This window comes from Mandrillus leucophaeus, unplaced genomic scaffold (genome assembly GCF_000951045.1).
Source record: "Mandrillus leucophaeus isolate KB7577 unplaced genomic scaffold, Mleu.le_1.0 Scaffold346, whole genome shotgun sequence".
In the NCBI taxonomy this organism is placed as follows: domain Eukaryota; kingdom Metazoa; phylum Chordata; class Mammalia; order Primates; family Cercopithecidae; genus Mandrillus; species Mandrillus leucophaeus.
This window is the reverse complement of record NW_012103654.1, coordinates 1,978,082-1,998,254: the sequence shown is the minus strand read 5'-3', so window position 1 is coordinate 1,998,254 and position 20,173 is coordinate 1,978,082. Positions and strand designations below refer to the sequence as shown.

Below are 20,173 nucleotides of genomic sequence, written 5' to 3'. Positions count from 1 at the left end.
TAGAGACAGGGTTTCACCATGTTGGCCAGGATGGTCTCGATCTCTTGACCTCCTGATCCACCCGCCTCAGCCTCCCAAAGTGCTGGGATTACAGGCGTTAGCCTCAGAGGGAGATCTTGTCTCTTAGTAAAATATAAAATAAAATAAATAAGCATCAGGCTTTCAGCATCCTCCCCCCAATTATTAGAACCCCAGTTACTAATGAAAAATGAAATTAAATTCTGACTTGTAGCTCATCCTTCATAGCATGCTCCATGGGATGCCTAAAAGGTTTGGCAAAACACCCGGAATCTCCTAAGAGAATAAAAACTAATCCAGGTCCATAAATCTGTTATGTGAGACCCTTGGGGTAAAACTTAGAATGTAGAATGTTTCAGATTTTATAGCTATGACTGTAACACCTCATGTGGGGTCTGGAGTAGCACCCTATAATCAAAACATTAATATTTATACAAAACATTAATATTTATACAGTAAAACATGAATATTTGTAGGGCACGCTGGCTCACGCCTGCAATCCCAGCACTTTGGGAGGTTGAGGCAGGCAGATCACCCGAGGTCAGGAGTTCAAGACCAGCCTGACCAACTTGGAGAAACCTTGTCTTGTCTCTACTAAAAATACAAAATTAGCCAGGCATGGTGGCACATGCCTGTAATCCCAGCTACTCAGGAGGCTGAGGCAGGAGAATCGCTTGAACCCGGAGGCGGAGGTTGCTGTGAGCCGAGATCACACCATTCATTGCACTCCAGCCTGGTCAACAAGAGTGAAACTCCATTTCAAAAAAAAAAAGAAAAAAAGCCCATGAATATTCACATTTAAGGAAGTAAAAAAATATAAATAGCTGCTTTGTTGCCAAAATGATTAAGAAAAAGCTTTGGGTCTCTAGAGCTTTTAAGATTTCAGAATTTTAAGGTAGAAATTTTACTTCTTTCCCATTAGGGAGGCTGTCTGGGATATACTCCAGGCTAGTATTGTGGCAAAACTGAATCTAAAGCCCAAGTCTCCTTCACCAAAGCCATGTCCCGTGGTTTTGAAACGTATTTTAGACTGGACACGGTGGCTAAAGCCTGTAATCCCAGCACTTTGGGAGGTCAGGCTAGAGGATCCTTTGAGCCTGAGACCAGCCTCCTAGGCAACAAAGCGAGACTTCATCTTTACTGGAAAAAAAAAAAAAAAAAAAAAATTAGCCAGGCATGGTGGTGCACGCCCACCTGTAGTCCCAAGTACTGTGGGGCTGACTGTGGAAGAGTGAGGTGAGAGAATCACTTGAGCCCAGGAGGTAGAGGTTTCTGTAAGCCATGATCGTGACACTGCACTCCAGCCTGGGTGACACAGCAAGACTCTGTCTCAAATATATGCCTTATTAGGATTTGTTAAATCTATCTAGTTTGAATATTCTTTTCTCAAAATAGTTTTCAAAGTACCAAATTATATGCTTTTTTACCAAAAAAGCAATTACACAAATAAACGCAAAGCTTAAACCTGATTTCAACTCTACTTGTAAGGATTAATACAAACCTAAAAATGCTGCAAAACTCCTTTTCCATCAGAAGTCTAGGTGAAAGAAACTTCCAGATTATTTAAAAGAATTCTAAATTTTATCTTTTGATCAACTAAAATTACCTTACATTTGAGTACTCGTATGGCATAAGAAAAAAAATCATTTACACAGACTACATCAGCTTGTGGCAAAGATCAAAAAATATAATAATCGACTGCATTTACTAGAAAATATCTGAGGAAACTGTCCAATTATATTACTTGGTGTTAACTACATAAAAAATGGAGAAATTCCTTTCGGAAGACGGTACCAGGAAGTTTGTCATCCTGGTAGAACTGGTATGTTTTTCTCTTTTGAGTAAGGCTGTTTAGTATCTTAGAGCCAATTAAAAGCTTAATTAGGGCAACCACATTTATATCCATGATGAGCACTCTTCTTTGCCAATTTTACTTTATTTTGCTAATTTGTTTCTTTTGTCATTTCAAAATAAGGTATGTATGCATGCAACGTATATACAGAATAAAATTATTCATAATAGGCAGAAGTTGCTAGTATGACAGGTATAAATTTAAAAATCTAGGCTCAGAAAACCATGTTCCTTGAGCCCACAGAATAAAGTGATTTTAAAAAATGAGATTAACACCTGACTTGTTCTAATTAAATGGGACACAACATGTGTGAACACACATTGTAAAACAAATTTAGGCACTAGTTATCTGTACTTCTGTAATTCAATTTCTAATCTCAGGTAATCTACTTTATTTGGCTAAAATTTAATGTTTCCTGGTTGCAAATCAGCAAGACAAGGATTTTGAAATTTTTACATTATCAGAGCAATTCATTCATGACATCATTTTTACCCTTATTTGATTACCCAGATTTTAGTTTTTGCTGACAGTTTTAATTATTCCATAATCCCAGTATGTGCATACTCTCTTAGGACAGAAGTTTCTAACTTTCCTGAGTTCTACCTTCAAGTATTCTTGTGTATCAGAAATGATCTGAAGTGAAGTCTAACAACAAATATGAGGCTGTAGTGAGTCAAACAACAAATACGTTAATTTCAAGATAAAAAAATACCATCTGAATAAAAACTCTGCAGCTATGAGTATACCTTCTTATCTCAATTTTTAAAAGGCACCCAAACAAAAGCTTCAACATTATATAAGACAGCATTATTAGAGCTCTATCTTACAAACTCTGGGCTGAAGACCTGGGAGAAGTCACAGTAACTAGAAGAGACCCACAAATCCAAACATGCCAAGCATTGTTTGCAGACTGAACAATTCACTAAGACTTTTCAGATGTTTGCTACAGAACTTTACATTCATTTAAAAGCATTTATTTCATGGAAAACTTTTTGTTTTCTCAATAAATGGAAATTAAAGCATAACTAATGATGAAGGGGATCATAAAAATATTTTAAAGTTAAAAGGAACTAATTTTTTAAAAAGATAGGAATCTACTGCTTTAGTGGTTAATTGCAAGGTTGTAATGCTGGATAGTCCTAAATATGAAACCTGCCTCTTTCTACTTTTACTAGCTGAATGACCTTGGGAAGGCCTTAACCTTGGTAAACACAGGCTGACTGTGTTCTATATTGGTCAGAACTTGCCTGGAAAGTTAGAATAAATTCTGTGCATTAATTACAAGGTGGGCAGAAGAGCACATAGCCTACAAAAACAGGACTTTTTAAATGTCTAACATTTGAAGGGTTATCAGGTAGATTAGAGGAATTAGGTTAGGTTTAAATTATACTATTTCAAGCAGGGCGCAGTGGCTCGTGCCTGTATTCCCAGCACTCTGGGAGGCCAAAGCGGGCAGTTCACTTGAGGTCAGGAGTTCCAGACCAGCCTGGCCAACATATAGTGAAACTCTCTACTAAAAATACAAAATACAAAAATTAGCTGGGTGTAGTGGTGCACGCCGGTAGTCTCAGCTACCTGGGAAGCTGAGGCAGGAGAAAGCTTGAATCTGGGAGGCGGAGGTTTCAGTGAGCCAAAATTATGCCACTGCACTCCAGCCTTGGTGACACAGGGAGACTCTGTCTCTCAAAAAAATAAATAAATAAATACAATTAATTAATTATAAATTATACTATTCCCAATGACAGAATTAGGAAGTTATAGAGAAGCAAATTTTGGCTACATTTAAAATGACTACCTAATAATCAGTCACCCTACACTGGAAGCTGCTTAAGGAAGTCTTTACAAGCAGTCAAAAAAATCAAGCTGAGGCTAAGACCACCTATTTGGCATTTGGTAGAAAGCACACAGCACCGGAAAACTGATGTGAATAACCTCAATAGTCTTTTCCAAGTTTAAGGAGGACTGCCATGACCAAGAGAGTTATTTCATATTTGTCACTTCATTTTCATAATCTCTAAAATCAACACAATATTTTAATGAGGAAACTGAGGACAAGAGCTTAATTTGATCATGGACTACAGTGGGTAGGTGGCATAGCTTATTTTCAAATTCATTATGTTTGATTCAATTTAGGCTCTTTCCAATATAGTAATATTTGCTGATCTCAACCTTAACTCACAGAATTACCTATAGAACCTTAAAAAAAATTCCACATCCAAACCACATTCCATACCAATTAAACTGGAATCCACAGGAAGAGAGACCCCTTACGGTATGTAATGCTCCCAAGTGATCCCAACGTGCATAGCCATGATTAAGAACCACTGCTATATACAAAGGGTTGTCAAGTTTTACTGGAACACACCTACCTTCATTTGTTTACATATTACAAATGACTGCTTTCATGTCACAAGTGGCAGAGTTGATGAGCTGATTTTTATGGCCAACAAAGGTGAAAGTCTTTTTTTTTTTTTTTTTTACTGTTTTAGCCCTTTACAGTAAAAATTCGCCAGTCCTTGGCTCTAAATCATATTTTACCCTAACCATAATGCTCGAGACCCATTTTTTTTTCCAAACAACACTGGTGGCACTGATAGAACCAAATTTGTGAGTTAAGCAAGGTTCGGATACCAAACTGGTAACAACGAAATGAAAACGATCCTTTTTAAGAGATGGCTGGGCACGGAGGCTCACACATGCAATCCCAACACGTTGGGAGGCCGAGGTGGGTGGATTTGAGGTCAGGAGTTTGAGATCAGCTTGGTCAACATGGTGAGACCCCATCTCTAGTAATAATACAAAAATTAGCCAGACATGGTGGCATGTGCCTGTAATCCCAGTTACTTGGGAGGCTCAGGTAGGAGAATCGCTTGAACATGGGAGGCAGTGGTTGCAGTGCACCAAGATTGTGCCACTGCACTCCAGCCTGGGAAACAGAGTGAGACTCCATTTAAAAAAAAACAAAAACAAAAACAAAAACACACAGACGTAAGAGATAAAGTATGTTAGACCACCAATTAATTTACGATAGAACTAATCCATTGATACAACCATGGCTAGGAAATACTTGATAAAAATTGCTAGTAATATTATTTTTGAAAGTATGCATTGTAGTTCATTATTAATGCTTTTCTTTAAATCACTCCAATTATATGTGGCATTAATTTTTTAAATGGGGTTACTGCTGTTGCCATCAAACAACCACTACACCCAAAAGATCTTATTTATTCTTTAAGGAAAAGTATGTGTATTTAAAAACACTACAGGGTTCCCACCATACTGTTAAATAAGAATAATCCATACAGCAGGAAGACAATGTAGCTCTAATAAGAAATTTGTCAAGGTCTTCTATATAATTAAGACAAAACAAAGTGCTGGCTAAGGAGTCTATCTACCCTTAATATTTTATTTAACTAAATTGTCTCAGGGATTTTATTGTTAAAACTTGATATAAAGTACAAGGAAAAAGATCAACAAGGCCGGGCGCGGTGGCTCACGCCTGTAATCCCAGCACTTTGGGAGGCCGAGGCGGGCGGATCACGAGGTCAGGAGATCGAGACCATCCTGGCTAACACGGTGAAACCCCGTCTCTACTAAAAATGCAAAAAATTAGCCGGGCGTGGCGGTGGGCGCCTGTAGTCCCAGCTACTGGGGAGGCTGAGGCAGGAGAATGGCGTGAACCCGGGAGGCGGAGCTTGCAGTGAGCCGAGATCGCGCCACTGCACTCCAGCCTGGGCGACTAAGCGAGACTCTGTCTCAAAAAAAAAAAAAGATCAACAAATAGTATTCATTATATATACACACTAGCTGATTTTCACACAGTAAAAATTTCACACACACACACACACACACACACACACACTCTCTCTCTCTCCTACCTCTTAAAGCTAACCCGAATCTAAAAAGCCAGAGGAACATTTCACAGGATTACTATGGCATTTTGCCCTCTGGCAACTAAAAACAGTGATTCCTTTAACAGAAAATACTCCATCCTCAAATGACCACCATCGTGTAAATTAGACACTGAACAGTTATGGTGCTTTGAAGTGAAAAAACCAAGCATTATGACAGTGGTGGACAAGCCTCGGGTATGCATAGGAAACCTCAAACCACTGAGCTTCTTCAAATAAAGATACACACAGTCAGATTAAACTAAAGACTTAACAATGGTCTTCTTCTTTTAAAAAAATTCCCACTATCAATGTGATTCTCTAAGATTCCTATATAACTTTTGGAGGGAAATATATTGAAGAGAAAGGCCTCAGACGCTTTGCAACTAATGCAAAGGTGAATGAAAATCAGGTGACAGTGGACAAACAAAATAGCTTCTAGTGTGAGAACAGAACAGCAGCTGCTCTAGGCCAGATGTGGTGACTCATGCCTGTAATACCAGCACTTTGAGAGGCTGAGGCAAGCGGATCACCTGAGGTTAGGGGTTCGATACCAGCCTGGACAACATGGTGAAATGCCATCTCTACTAAAAATACAAAAATTAGCTGGGTGTGGTGGCATGCACCTGCAGTCCCAGCTACTCAGGAGGCTGAAGTAGGAGTATTGCTTGAACCCGGGAGGTGGAGTTTGCAGTGAGACTCCAGCCTGGGCTACAGAGTGAGACTCCCACTCAAAAATAAATAAATAAATAAAAACAGAAGAACAGTAGTCCTAAATAAACTAGAATACCATAATCTCATAATTGGCAAAATTCTTGGAAACACTTAAATATGTTTTAACAGCCAAAAATAAAATAAAAAAGGTTAAGGTGGTCTCTGAAATAACAAAGTGATTATATATTACAACTAAAGATTCCATCTTTCCCAGCACTGGGTATAAAATAGTGAGCACAGAGGCTAAAAATGAGGAAAGTCAAAGACCTATACATGCAGCAGAGTCCACGTTCCTTAACAATATATGCAATACCTGGCTATTAATACATGTTTTGATAAACTCACATATATATGTGTTGAAAAAAGACAAAGAAAATATACCAAATATGTAATGCATTTGAATGATGTCCCCTCTTCTTTTGTAAACAACTTTAGTATTACTTTATAATTAAAATAATTCAATTAAAAATATATTTCAAGGTTATATCCAACTAGAATTAAGATGAACAAGGAAGTATCTTTGTATATATATTTACCTGGTTCTTCCTTGATGAGTAGTGTATTTTCTTCTGGATAGGCAACAGGTGGCTGCATCACTGAGCAATCTTCTAAATTCGTTTCATTATTAGGTGGAATATTATAAATAAATCTTTTTGTAGTTTGGTTTTTCCTCCTTGTTTTGCCAGTCTCTTGAATTCCCTGGGAGCCCATATTATTCCAAATAAACACTTTTGTTTGACCTTCAGATTCATTTTCAGCCATTTCAGGAGATCCATCCTGGACCCAACTACTGTCATTCATTTGGTAGTTTTCTATTTGGCCCTCGTCGACATTACAACCATCATTTTCAACCTTTACATTGCTTGCCAAATTGGTAAGATTCCGTGTTGCCCAAAAACTGGCAATTTTTTGATCCCGTGATGAAGACAGACCATCTCTATTAACTGGTTTTCTATTATTATAGTCCACAACTACAGACTCTGGAGCTTCTGATTTAATGCTTATATTTAAGGCATCTTTAATGAAATTTCGGCAAGTTTGAACAACTTCACTCATCTGAAGATAGCTGGCCACTGTCATAACTTCAATGGCATTTTGGCTTGTGAGCACCAGGTTACCAGAATACAAGAAGTCCAAGATGACTGAAAAACCTTGAACTGCAGCAATATCTAAGTGGGTAGTATTGTTTTGGTTAGGGCTTTCTTTGTTTGAAAAGCAATATAAAGTCTTAAAGAAACGGCTGCCTGCAACCAGGATGTTCTTATGAGCTTTGAAGATTTTTCCGCTTACCACAATGCTGACATCACAAAGAATACCTTTCTTTCTCTGTTCATTTAGTTGTCGCAGAAGTTGATAGCAATAAGAGTTCTCATTTGGCCTACTATTAAAGTCACAGTACCCCTCTTCTGATGGTATTTCTGACTCCTGTAATTGGATAAAAAACATTAGTATTAAACTCTACTGACTTTTTAAAAAACTCCCAAACCAAGGAAAACAATTATCAAGCTTTTAAAAAGCGATAATCAAATCTATTAATCTGTAAGTAATCAAGAAAGAGAGTGAACAATGGTGGTGCAACCCATTTAAAAAAAAATCAACACATCTGACTGAAGATCAGCAGGATTTCATTTTAAAAATAACATTCATCATGTTATATCTTTCAAATATAAGCTAAGAATATGAATTGAGAATTTCTTAAAATTAAAAAGAGCAATTATTTTCTTCAGAAAAGAAACTTTCATTTATAGGAATTAAATGAGTTTGCTTTATCTCTGATAGGAAAGCAGCAGTCTCCCCTGATTGAACTTAAACTATCCAAGTTATATTTTGTGCTAGGCATATCACCCTGTCTACCATTAATAAAAAGGTAAATTTTAAGTCTTGGCAAACATTAAAATCAAACAGTTTAGGTCAATGAAGTTAATTAAATCTAACTAGAGATAAAGGTAAGACCCTAAGGGGAAAATCTGCTTCAACTGCAGGAATATCTAGTTATATAATTTCCTATCAACTTTCAAAACGATTTATCTCTTTAGGGTCATAAATACTATAAACTGTAAGGTAAATTAAAATTCCTGAATTCAAAATTCTAAATGTTTATAAATTTTGCTTCTTATCATACAGGTATTCATTATAGACCTACTTGCAGTCACAATTAAAATTGTGTGATATAATTGTTAAGAGTATGAGCTAGAATTCAGAATGCTGTCTGTACCAGCTATTAACTGCGTATCCTTGGAAAGTCACTATCCCCGAGCCTTTTCCCTAAACTATAAATCAGTATTACAAATGTTAGTTAAAACTTTATGACTTTCCTCAAACAGTGACTAGGTGGGTAAGCTCCCTCAAGGCAGAGCTGAATATCCCCTCCAGCACTTTGATTAAATATCCCCTCCACACTTTGCTAAACAACTGAAGTAATCATCTCTTTCCCAAGAGATAAACTGCTTAGACCATTTCTAGTAGAAAAGATAACTGAAAATACTGACCTTATTCAAGAATTGACCTTATGTCAATTCTTTGGCACAAAATATTAAGTTAAACATAGACCATTTCTATAAAATAATAAAATATATACACATATACATGGATCTATGATTTTACAAGCATGGAGAAAAACGTGGAGAAATAAATACTAGAGTGTAAACAGGTTCAAAGGACTGACACGCTTAGAAGAGAGGAAGTGGTGTAGAGATGACAGGACTGCAAAAGAAGTCTCACAAACAATATCCTAAATGGTGGATCCCTAAACAATCACAAAATGTGACTTAATGCAATCACATGCATGGCTAAATCATAAAAATTTTAGCTTTACTTGAGTCCATGTCACAGGAGGCCACACACACTGTCACACTGTCATCTCAATTCTCTGAAACTAACTCAGTCCATCTAAAAATTATAGTGCTGCTCCCACATATGAGAAGTCAACTGAAAGAACCAAAATATTAATATTCCAGGACACAGCCAGGTGCGGTGGCTCACGCCTGTAATCCCAGCAGCTTGAGAGGCTAAGGCGGGTGGATCATTTGAGGTCAGGAGTTCAAGACTACTCTGGCCAACATGGTGAAACCCCAAACTCCATCTCTACTAAAAATACAAACATTAGCTGGGCAGTAGTGGGGTGCGCCTGTAATCCCAGCTACTTGGGAGGCTGAGGCAGAGGTTGCGGTGAGCCAAGATCGCATCACTGCACTCCAGTTTGGGCAACAGACTAAGATCCTGGCTCAAAAAGAAAAAAAAAAGATTCCAGGACACACTTCAACTGTTTCACTGTGAAAATAGAATAGTATGAAAAACCCTGCGAATCTGGAGTATATGATCACTTCAGAATGAAGCACACAAAGTAGAGAAATTTCCTCATTTTCGACGATTCCTTGGCAACCTTCCCATTCCCTTCTGGTACCAAGTGCGTAATGCCCTTTTACCAAAAAACTCCCACCCATGCCCCCCCACCATATAATAATGTTCCATGCTCTAAATTAGGTATTTTCTCCTCCTACCAAAACATCCAATTCTGCAAAAACTGTTAAGTCACGGATAGAGGAATCAGAACAAGTCCATTCATGAGTAATACCCTTATTTTTGTTTTTGGGGAACAGCAGAAAGGAAGTAACGTAATAATGAGACTTATTTAACCTAAGCTTTTGTATTAAACCAGTATGTTGTATTGGATTGTTGCAAATACTTGCTTAAAAAAAAAAAAAAGTATGTTGTGCAAGTTCATATGTAGCAAAGAGGAAAGAAACGATTTACTACTTGTGTGAAAATGTCAAGAATGATACTGAAAACACCTATAACAATTACTTGGACAATGTAACTTCCTACAAAAGCATCATTCTGTTTACTTGGTTTCCCTTTTGAGACTGAGTCAATTTTTTTGCCTATGCTCTCTACAGAAATTCCAAATAAGGGGGAAGAATCTTGCTTTGATGCAGGCCCAACACTAAGCTTTGTTACACAAGCTGTACCTGAACCCAAGCTCATGTGGTTCAATGTTCTATCTACTATATATTACAGTAAAAGTATGAATATTGTATGAATATATGGAAGAAGCAAAATTTTCAACACTGAATATCTGGCAGCATATACCCATGAAGTGTTTGTGAAAGCAGTGAATCAGCATGCACAAGTCAAGAACTGCCTAAAGTTCATATATCAAACAGCTGAAAACACTTCAGGAGGTGGCTATGCCTATTGTAGCAGTCATAATAGGCTATGGTCACTGCACTCTGAATTTTCTGGGCCAGTGCCAATTGCTAAGATTCTCTGCCTTTACCATACCAGATGTTCTAATTTTTAGAAGTAACTAAGACAAAAGCCTATCCATCAAAATATCTGCCCATTCTACTCTGACACAAACTGTACAAATTAAACACTATTCAACCACTATTTTTTTTTCTCATTACTACGGTACAAGAACATTAATGTCGCTTGCTTTTATAACCAGTAACAGCAATTTCTTGTTTACCACTGATTAAAGCACTATTCCATATGTCTGCAGCAGCTATTAAATATGCCCTTCAAAAAAAAAAAAAAAAAAACAAAAACCACACAAATAAATATGCCCTTCGAAAAAATGAATCATTTCCAAGAGTACGTGTACTCTCTAAGGAGATTATTATTAAAGGATTTGGGTAAAAGAGCTAAATAAGTACAAAGCACTAAAAAACTGCCAATATTATTTGCTGAACTCAACAAATTAATAAATTCTTAGTGCCAGAGACAAAATCTTAAATAGGTCCCTAATAACTCCAGGTATTCTTTGCGTCTTTAGATCCTTCTTTAATGTTCTATGTCCACTTTTAGTATACTGATAACATCAGATATCACTGATAAGTTTTAAAAAAATTACTATATCCACAACTGGTCTTTTCAAATGTAGTGACCTTTTCTAACCTCTCTCCCAAAAAGGACAACACAATTAGCCCTGACATTATAGTCTAAACTGGCTAAACAAGGAGATTTTAAAGAAACAGACATTCAGAGCTAAATACGAAATCTTGAATTTTTTCATTTGTGAAGATGCCCGTTAGCAAAACTTTAGTCTGGATGAGACCTCAATATCAAGTCTTTTAAAATTTAGAAAACATAGATAAGTGTCCATTTATTAAAATCCTTATAACCTGTTATCTAGATGTTCAATATTTAAAGAACATAGGCTACAAAATAGTAAATATTTTACTCAAACGAAAATGCTTGAAAAGCCCTAACTTTACGCATTTATTTAATAAGTATTAAATGAATGCCTACTTTGGCCTGGGTCTACACTGGGAACCAAAATGATTCAGTTGCTAATTTGAAGTTACTGTTAGTGGGTAAGACTCTTAAGAAAGCAGGTGTATCTAATCCAGTTTTTTGTTTTTAAAGTATGGGGATGCTTTTTGGAAGAAACAAGACCTGAGCAGAGCTTTAAAGGATCCAAGAGTGGGATGGGTGGATGAGCACTTCAAGTAAATGAAACAGCATTAAAAACAAAACAAAACAACAAAAAAAAATTCAGCATTTAAAAAAACGTAAGATGGTCTATAGCATCCTCAAAAGTTCAGATTTGTAAAAGAATTTCAATGTGATTTTCTAAACAGCCCTATGGAATGCAAATATGCACTTGGGCACATTTCAGAGGTAAATGTCCATCCATTTTGACCAGATTATAAAGAGGGACATGTAATCCCAGCACTTTGGAAGGCGACAGGATGGCTGGTAGCCAGGAGTTCAAGACCAGTCCAGTCAACATAGCAAAACCCTATCTCTAAAAAAAAAAAAAGAAAAAAAAAAGAAAAAAAAAAGATGTGAACCCCCTTCCCCCTCCCAAATATTAGAACCATTGCTATTGGCACCTTACAGAGTTTTCAGAAGCAGTGATATAATTGAAATAACAAAGAGAAGAGATGACTATGGCAGCAAGGTAGAGATTTATTATCAGGGAAAGAAGACTACAGATACCGTGACCAGTTGGAAAGCTAATTTTCCTTTTTTTTGAAACAGTGTCACTCTGTCACCCAGGCAGGAGTGCAGTGGTTAGATCGTGACTCATTGTACCCTCAACCTCCTGAGTTCAAGGGATCCTCCTGTCTCAGCCTCCCAAGTAGCTGGGACTATAAGGTGTGTGCCACCATGCCCAGTTATTTTATTTTTAAAATTTTTTGTAGAGGTAAGAGTCTCCCTGTGTTGCCCAGGCTGGTGGCAAACTCCTGGACTCAAGCAATTCTCCCACTTCGGCCTCCCAAAGAGATAAGATTACAGGTGTGAGCCATGTACCCTCTGGAAAGCTACTGTGAACAGCGCAACATACTTACAAGAAAAAAAGACCTTAATTAGAGAAGATAGATGTCAATGAGGTGTCAAGCAGAGCCTACAAAAATAGTCTAAAAATCATCAGAACTTGCATGATAAAACAGATATAAGAGGTGGAGGGAGAGAATCATAGGGTCATCAGCATTCTAGCTTGCGGCCTAAACAATGCCGCCAACTTGTAGAGAATACAAGACCATCACCCAGTCTCCTACACTTTCGGGGGAATAGAGGAAGAGAGGCTAACTTCAGTTGCAAGTAATAGAAAGTCAAACAACACACCTGTAGTCAATCCATAAATGATAGGAAAATGTTATTCAACTAAAGAAACAAGCAATTAGTATTTACTACCGTACTCAATTACAGCCCTTTTCCAATAACTGAATTAGCAAAAAAGACATTTGAAACACAATCATTCAAGGGTAAACTAAAAGCAATGAAAACATCAAAATCTTCATTACTCTGCAGCAATTCACTGGAATATACTGAAAGAACAAAAACAGTAATTTCTACTTCCAAATTTTAGAATAAATTCATTTTATAGAAGGAAGACAAGGCCATAGCAAGTGTGATGCCAAACAAATACATGCTAGTGGCAATGACAAATTATAATAGTTGGTAGAGAAAAAGACAAGGTGGTCTCTTTCGTAGTTTTCTGATCATCTCTGAATCTTTGAGTGATAGCATCCTCTCTGGTAGCTTAAGTACTATCCCCAGAAATTCTAATCCTGTAAGTGTTAGGGAGCAGACAGACTATGGTTATTCAGGTATTTTTTATTTTTGAGATGGAGTTTTACTCTTGTTGCCCAAGGTGCAGTGCAAGGGTATGATCTCGGCTCACCGCAACCTCTGCCTCCTGCGTTCAAGCGATTCTCCTGCCTCAGCCTCCTGAGCAGCTGGGATTATAGGTACATGCCACCATGCCTGGCTAATTTTGTATTATTTATTTATTTATTTTAATTAGAGATGGGGTTTCTCCATGTTGGTCAGGTTGGTCTCGAACTCCCGACCTCAGGTGATCCACGCCCCCCCCCCCCACCCCCGGCCTCCCAAAGTGTTGGGATTACAGGTGTGAGCCACTGTGCCTGGCCTATTCAGGTTATTATAACAGCCTGCCAACCAGTTCTCTCCTCAAACTCTAAGCCCACATATATACTACGTAGGTGTCTCTGGATGGCAACGCATACACATTTGATAATGATTCTCCCCCGCTTAAAACTGCTATTGTTGCCCATTTGTCAAGAGAATGAAATTTAATGTTTTCAGCACGACAGGAGATCCTCCATGACCTTACTGTTCAAACTTGATTTTTCATCCTGCACAGCAACCAAACTCTCCTTTCTCTAAAATACCATTCTTCACTTTCCTCAGGCTGTGTGTGTGTGTGTGTGTGTGTGTGTGTGTGTGTTTTCTGAGGCACAGTCTCACTTGTCGCCCCGGTTGGAGTACAGTGGGGTGCTTCCTAGGTTCAAGCGATTCTCCTGCCTCTGCCTCCTGAGTAGCTGGGATTACAGGCAACCGCCACCACACCTGGCTAATGTTTGTATTTTTAGTAGAGACAGGGTTTCACCATATTGGTCAGGCTGGTCTCAAAGTCCTGACCTCAAGTGATCCACCCACCTCGGCCTCCCAAAGTGCTGGCATTACAGGCATGAACCACCACGCCTGGCTCCTCCTCAGGCTGTTTCTAACTGCACTGCCTAAATGCCCTCCTCACCCTGGTCAACACCTATTAATTAAATGCAATTAAAATTCAAGAGTCAGTTGTACAAGTTTCTTCCAACCTTTGCAGGTAGAACTGATCACTCCCTTCCTTAAGAATCTTCAGGCCAGGCGTGTGGCTCACGCTTGTAATCCCAGCACTGGGAGGCCTAGGTGGGCAGATCACGAGGTCAGGAGATAGCGACCATCCTGGCCAACATACTGAAACCCCGTCTCTAATAGAAATACAAAAATTAGCCTAGTATGGTGGCATGTGCCTGTAGTCCCAGCTAATCAGGAGGTTGAGGCTGGGAGAATCGCTTGAACCCAGGAGGCGGAGGTTGCAGTGAGCCAAGATCACACCACTGCACTCCAGCCTGGGTGACAGAGTGAGACTCCGTCTCAAAAAAAAAAAAAAAAAAAATCTTCAATGTACCCTGATTATACACTGCTACCATGGTATCTGCGTCTTTTTTCAGTCCTATCTCTCCTTACTAAACTACAAGTTCCTTGAGGGCAGAGAGAATGAATGTTTTATTTACAGATTTTTATCTCCAGTGCTTTGCATCAACCTAACACAGCTAAATTTAAGATGGAGAAGGAAGCTAATCCTAGGTACACAATAAGGTATAGTCAAACACTGCTAACTAAAGTTCGAAAAGCATAAGTGCTATGAACTAGCTGTTACTGAATAAAACACGAAGACTTAATAAATTATAAATAATGTAAAATAAATAAATAATAAACAATGGAATTGAATGGGTTACAGGCTCAACTCTAATTGATTTTTCCTCAGTGAAAGATCTTTCAGACTTTCTTCCGAAAGTGTTAAAAACCAACCAACTAACCAACCAACCAACCAATCAACGTTGGCCCTTATTTCTGCCAAAAACAAATTAGGCTGATAGATCTGCCTTATAGTCTTTGTTTGCTCAGCTACTGACATCAATATATTCCAACTAGATAGTTCAATCAGATCACTGGTCTGAATTCATTACTTAGTTTCTGTAAACGTTAACTAAATTTACAACAATAATACATTTGGGTGCCTGTTTCTCCTGGGAAGAGTTGACAGGATGTGTGCTTTAGGCTATGAAAATTTCACAATTGGGTAGAAAGTGGTCTAGACCAAGAATAAGTGGTAATCACTTAATTTTAAAGTCTTCTGAGCCAATGGTCAGATACTGAATGAGCTAATCATTAAAAATAACTCTGATCATATAGTCAATTGTTACTTAAAATTAAACTAGTAATTGTCCCTCATATCCTTATAAATACAGGGACATCTCTGAAATGGAAGGCTCAAAACACAGACTCAGAAAGCATGTTTTAAAAGACTCTCCCACAAATAGTCCACAATAACCAAGGTCCAATTAACAGAAGAATTAACTTTTTGGTCACTACCAAGGGATTAACAAAAAGATACTTTTCTTACTTAGAGAAAAGTAACCTTTCATGACATACAGTTATGCATCACTTAACGACAGGGATATGATCTGAGAGATGCATCGATTTTGTCACTGTGCAAATGTCACAGTATACACAAACCTAGATGGTATAACCTATTACACACCTAGGCTATATGGTCAGGCCTATTGCTCCCAGACTACAAACCTGTACATTATGTTACTGTAATGAATACTTTAGACAATTGTAACACAATAGTATTTGTGTATCTAATCTATCTAAACATGAAAAAGGTACAGTAAAAATATGGCACACCTTATAGGGCACTCACCATGAACAGAGCTGACATGACTGGAAGCTGTTCTGGGGTAAGTCAGTGAGTGGTGACTGAATGAAAGGCCTAGGATATTACTATACACTGCTGTAGATTTTATGAGCACCATACACTTAGGCTACACTAAGTAGATACAGGGTTTCACCACGTTGGTCAAGCTGGTCTCGAACTCCTGACCTCAAGTGATCCACCTACCTCCGCCTCCCAATCTGCTGGGATTACAAAACAAAGTGCACTACAACTTTACGGTATTACTAGGTGATAGTAATTTTTCAGCTCCACTGTAGTCTTTTTGGGACCATTATCACATATGCAGTCCATCCTTGAAAATGTTATGCAGTACATGACTGTTAAGATGTGGCCAAATTCCTCTCAGAAACAGGACTCTGAGAAATAATGGGGAAAATAGAAGTTTAGTACTCTTAGACTCAAACTGATTTCTTGCCTAAAGAATTCTAGAACTTTCATTTCCAGGTTTTTAAGACAAGATATTCAAGAGTGCCTTTGTGAAGCTGAGAAAAATTTCATGTATGAGAAATAGGCTCAGAATGTTCAAAGAACCTGATGGCCACAAAGTCTCTGAAGGTATAAAAAAGGAGAACTGACTGGTGATCAAAATAAGTAATAATGGCCAGGTTCAGTGGCTCACACCTGTAATCCCAGCATTTTGGGGAGGTCAAGGTGGGAAAACTGCTTGAGCCGAGAAGTCTGAGACCAGCCTGGGCAACATAGTGAGACCCCCGTTTCTACAAAAAAAAAAAAAACTTAAAAACTAGCCAGGAATGGTGGCGTGCACCTGTAGTCCTAGCTACTCGGGAGGATGCCTGAGCCCAGGAGGCTGCAGTGAGCCTTGATCTCACCACTGCACTCCAGCCTGGGCAATGGAGTCACTGCCTCAAAAAAACAAAACAAAAAGGTAATAATGATAATAAATAACAGCACTAAGTGGTTTTATGCTGGCACACATACTTTGCATACATATGGAAACTAAAAGTTAACTAATTTGCCTGCCCAAAAAAGTAGAGATTTAGGAGCAAAGTCCTCTGACCTTAAGCCATGTAGGCGCTTACATTACATGTTGTGTTATAGTGCCTCCTACAGGTAACTGGAGACGGCAGAAGAACGGGGAAAAAAAATGATTGCAGTCTCCAAAAAGAGTAAAACAGATGAGGAACCTGTCACTCAAGTTAAGACAAAGAGATATTTATACAGCTGGTACCTGGGGTTGATAACAAGATATCCCCTCAAGATTAGTTATAACGAAACTAAGAAATGATTAGGATCAATTCAAAGTGAAAACACTCAAAATCCAATCAAGGAGACTAATATATAACCTTAGGACACACAGGACTTACTAAAACTGTAGTCCTTAATATATGCATATTGTATAGAACGTCCCAAAGAAAGGAGATGGCCTGCAGACTGCACTGATGGGGGAATTTAAAGGAGTGAACAGGAAGAGACTCATAGTTCAGTTCAAGTTTAGAAAGGTTTTTCCTAGGAATTCCAAGACAAAGATATATACCCAGAGGAGAATACACCCAGGCTGAGGCTAACTTAAGGTTATCCAACTGATGCCCCTTCTTCTGATTTCAGGTTCACTAAAGGAGCTAATTATAATTTGCATTCCCATTCAGATTTACCTGCAGGGAGAGACTATGCTGATAGAGTAATTGGTCCACAGCAGATTAAGAAAATTCATCCCATTTAACATTTTCTAAGTAACCAACCTAGCTCTATTTGGAAAATTAAACTTCCATTTTCACAAGTCCCCTGCAACTCCATCATCTTACTACCTAACTTCAGGAATGTTACTTAACCCTTTAAGGCTTTAGATTCCTCTTCTGTAAAATGGGAACAAAAAATAAATACTTTGCAGAATAAATGTGTTTGGCACACGAAAGACAAGGAACTGTTAGTTCCATTTGACTCTATTGCCCAAGCTCACAAAGCTAGTTAATTGCAGAAAGTTGAGATCTGAACCCAGATTTACTCCAAATCCATTCTTTTTCCATTACGACATTCTTTACAGGCTCTAGCCTCAGTTGGGTCACCCTAGACTCTTAGGACAATTTACTTAACCTTTCTCAGCCTTGTATCGTTAAATGACCTTCCTCCTAGGGCTTAGGCAACTAAAATGTGTGCAAAACAACAACAACAAGAACCCTACTACATTGTCCACTGGGGGGGGGGGGGGGCGGGGAAATTACCCTGTGCTTTAAAGTTAAAGCCCTAACTTCTGAGAAACATGGGTGCTGTGTCTGTGGGTTACTGGTGCGCCTAATTAACCCACGGTAAGTGCGCTGAACAGCAGAATCATTCCAATAAACAGACTACTATCTGAGAGCTAACTTTATAAAATCAACGACTGGCTACCAACACGAAAGAATGAATTCCATCTACCACCACAGGTTGCCTTAAAGTCAAAAAGTGAGGACTGATCAACATCTGTTTGGCTTGAATACAGATTATCAAAATAGTAAGGCTTACTATCTTTAGACTGGAAATGTTAAAACAAGGACTAAGAACTAAAGTACAGCTTACTTTTTGTAAGCACTTTCACGGTGTTTGGTAAATAAATTCCCTACCAATCCAAATCCACTACTTGATACAAATAACTACACATTAAACATTTCTAATGCTAAGTTTAAAGTAGTTAATTGTAAGCTGCATTTAAAAATCTTTCTGAAAAGGAACAGCACGAAAAAAATCTCAGCACCGAAATCTGAGTAAACAAGTAAAAACTACAATAATTTACCAAAACCAGGCCTTGGTAAGAAAGTTCAACAGAGATTAATTTAGTAAAATTATACACAAGAGCAAGGAGTTCCAAATAGCATTCTCTACATTTACATACTCTCTCATACTTCACATTATCTTGATCTCATATAAAGAATGTTTTCGGCTGGACGTTTTCCTGAAAGGGGAAGCCTTAAAGGTAAAGGAAAACTGTTTAATCCACTCTTCAAAGAGTTGCCCGATTTGACTTCGACCAGCACACTAAACGTCTGTGAGCACAGAGCAGCTTCTCTAAAATCACAGCTAATAAATTTTTTTTTACCGCAAAGTCAGCCTTTTAGGTTAAAACCTTCAACCTCACTTTCTTTTTGATTCAATCTGATAAGAAATCTGAGTCATAAAAAAAAAAAAAAAATCCAGCGCTACGACAAGACAATTGTCATTCCATCCCCTTCCCCCTACAACACACAGAACTTTTCAAAACTTGTTCCCAGGCTTTCTCAACCCCCACGCGTAAGCTTCCCGCACCTCTCAACTAGAACGATGTCTTCACCCAGGAAAATGGTTTTGAGATTTTTTGGGGGGGTGGGGGGAGGAATGCTGATAAACCTTTCCCTAAAAGATCTCAAAAAAGTAGGAGCAGGATATACTGTACCTGGGCGTTGGCTTCGTGGAGTTTGTGCTCGGTAGAGACGTGGTGCCTCAGGAGGAGGGTTTTCTTGTAGTTGCGGGTCCCTCGCGAAAGCTCATCATGCCCCACTTGGGGAAGGTCCACGCTTCCCCCATCTGCAGGGGTCTTTTGGCACCAACCGCAAGACATAAGACCAGTATCCTTGGAATAGCGCAGCCAGGGAAAGTCCTTGAGCCAGGAGGTCTGGAAGGAACATTGGAGCTTCTGCATTAGAGACTTGGGCCGCGCGAGCGGGAAGTGCTGGACAGTCTCTCCTTCGCCAGCTCCCAGACCACTGCCCTCCACTTCGTCCCCGCCATCGCCGCCCGACCGCCTGCTGCTGCTGCAGCTGCCGCCTTCCGCCCCGCTGCCGTCGCCCAGGCTCGCCCCCTCCTCCTCGTCCTCGGTGCTGTCGCTCAGGGACGCGCCGTCCTGCATCAACTCCTTCCCCTCCAGCGCGTCCAGCTCCAGATCCACAGTCGCCGGCCCTCGCCCATTGAAATGCCTCAGGGGCCACGCCGAGGTCTCGGGGCGGCCGCGGCTACTGCCATTGTTGC

General features: G+C 38.9%; 1 protein-coding gene across 3 annotated transcripts in view; it reads right to left on the bottom strand.

The window, feature by feature from the left end:
- The window catches only part of ZBTB10 (zinc finger and BTB domain containing 10), a 40,961-nt gene that overhangs the window by 18,942 nt on the left and 1,846 nt on the right, over positions 1–20,173 (bottom strand). For 2 of the 3 annotated variants that reach the window (XM_011989086.1, XM_011989088.1), the window contains exons 1-2: positions 19,602–20,167; positions 7,011–7,899 (exon numbers count right to left, since the gene is read on the bottom strand). In XM_011989086.1, the coding sequence (XP_011844476.1) occupies positions 7,011–7,899; positions 19,602–20,054 (1,342 nt within the window). In that variant the 5' untranslated portion in view covers positions 20,055–20,167. Of the gene's footprint in view, positions 1–7,010; positions 7,900–19,601; positions 20,168–20,173 lie in introns of those variants that run through there. The other variant, XM_011989089.1, reaches the window with a different exon arrangement.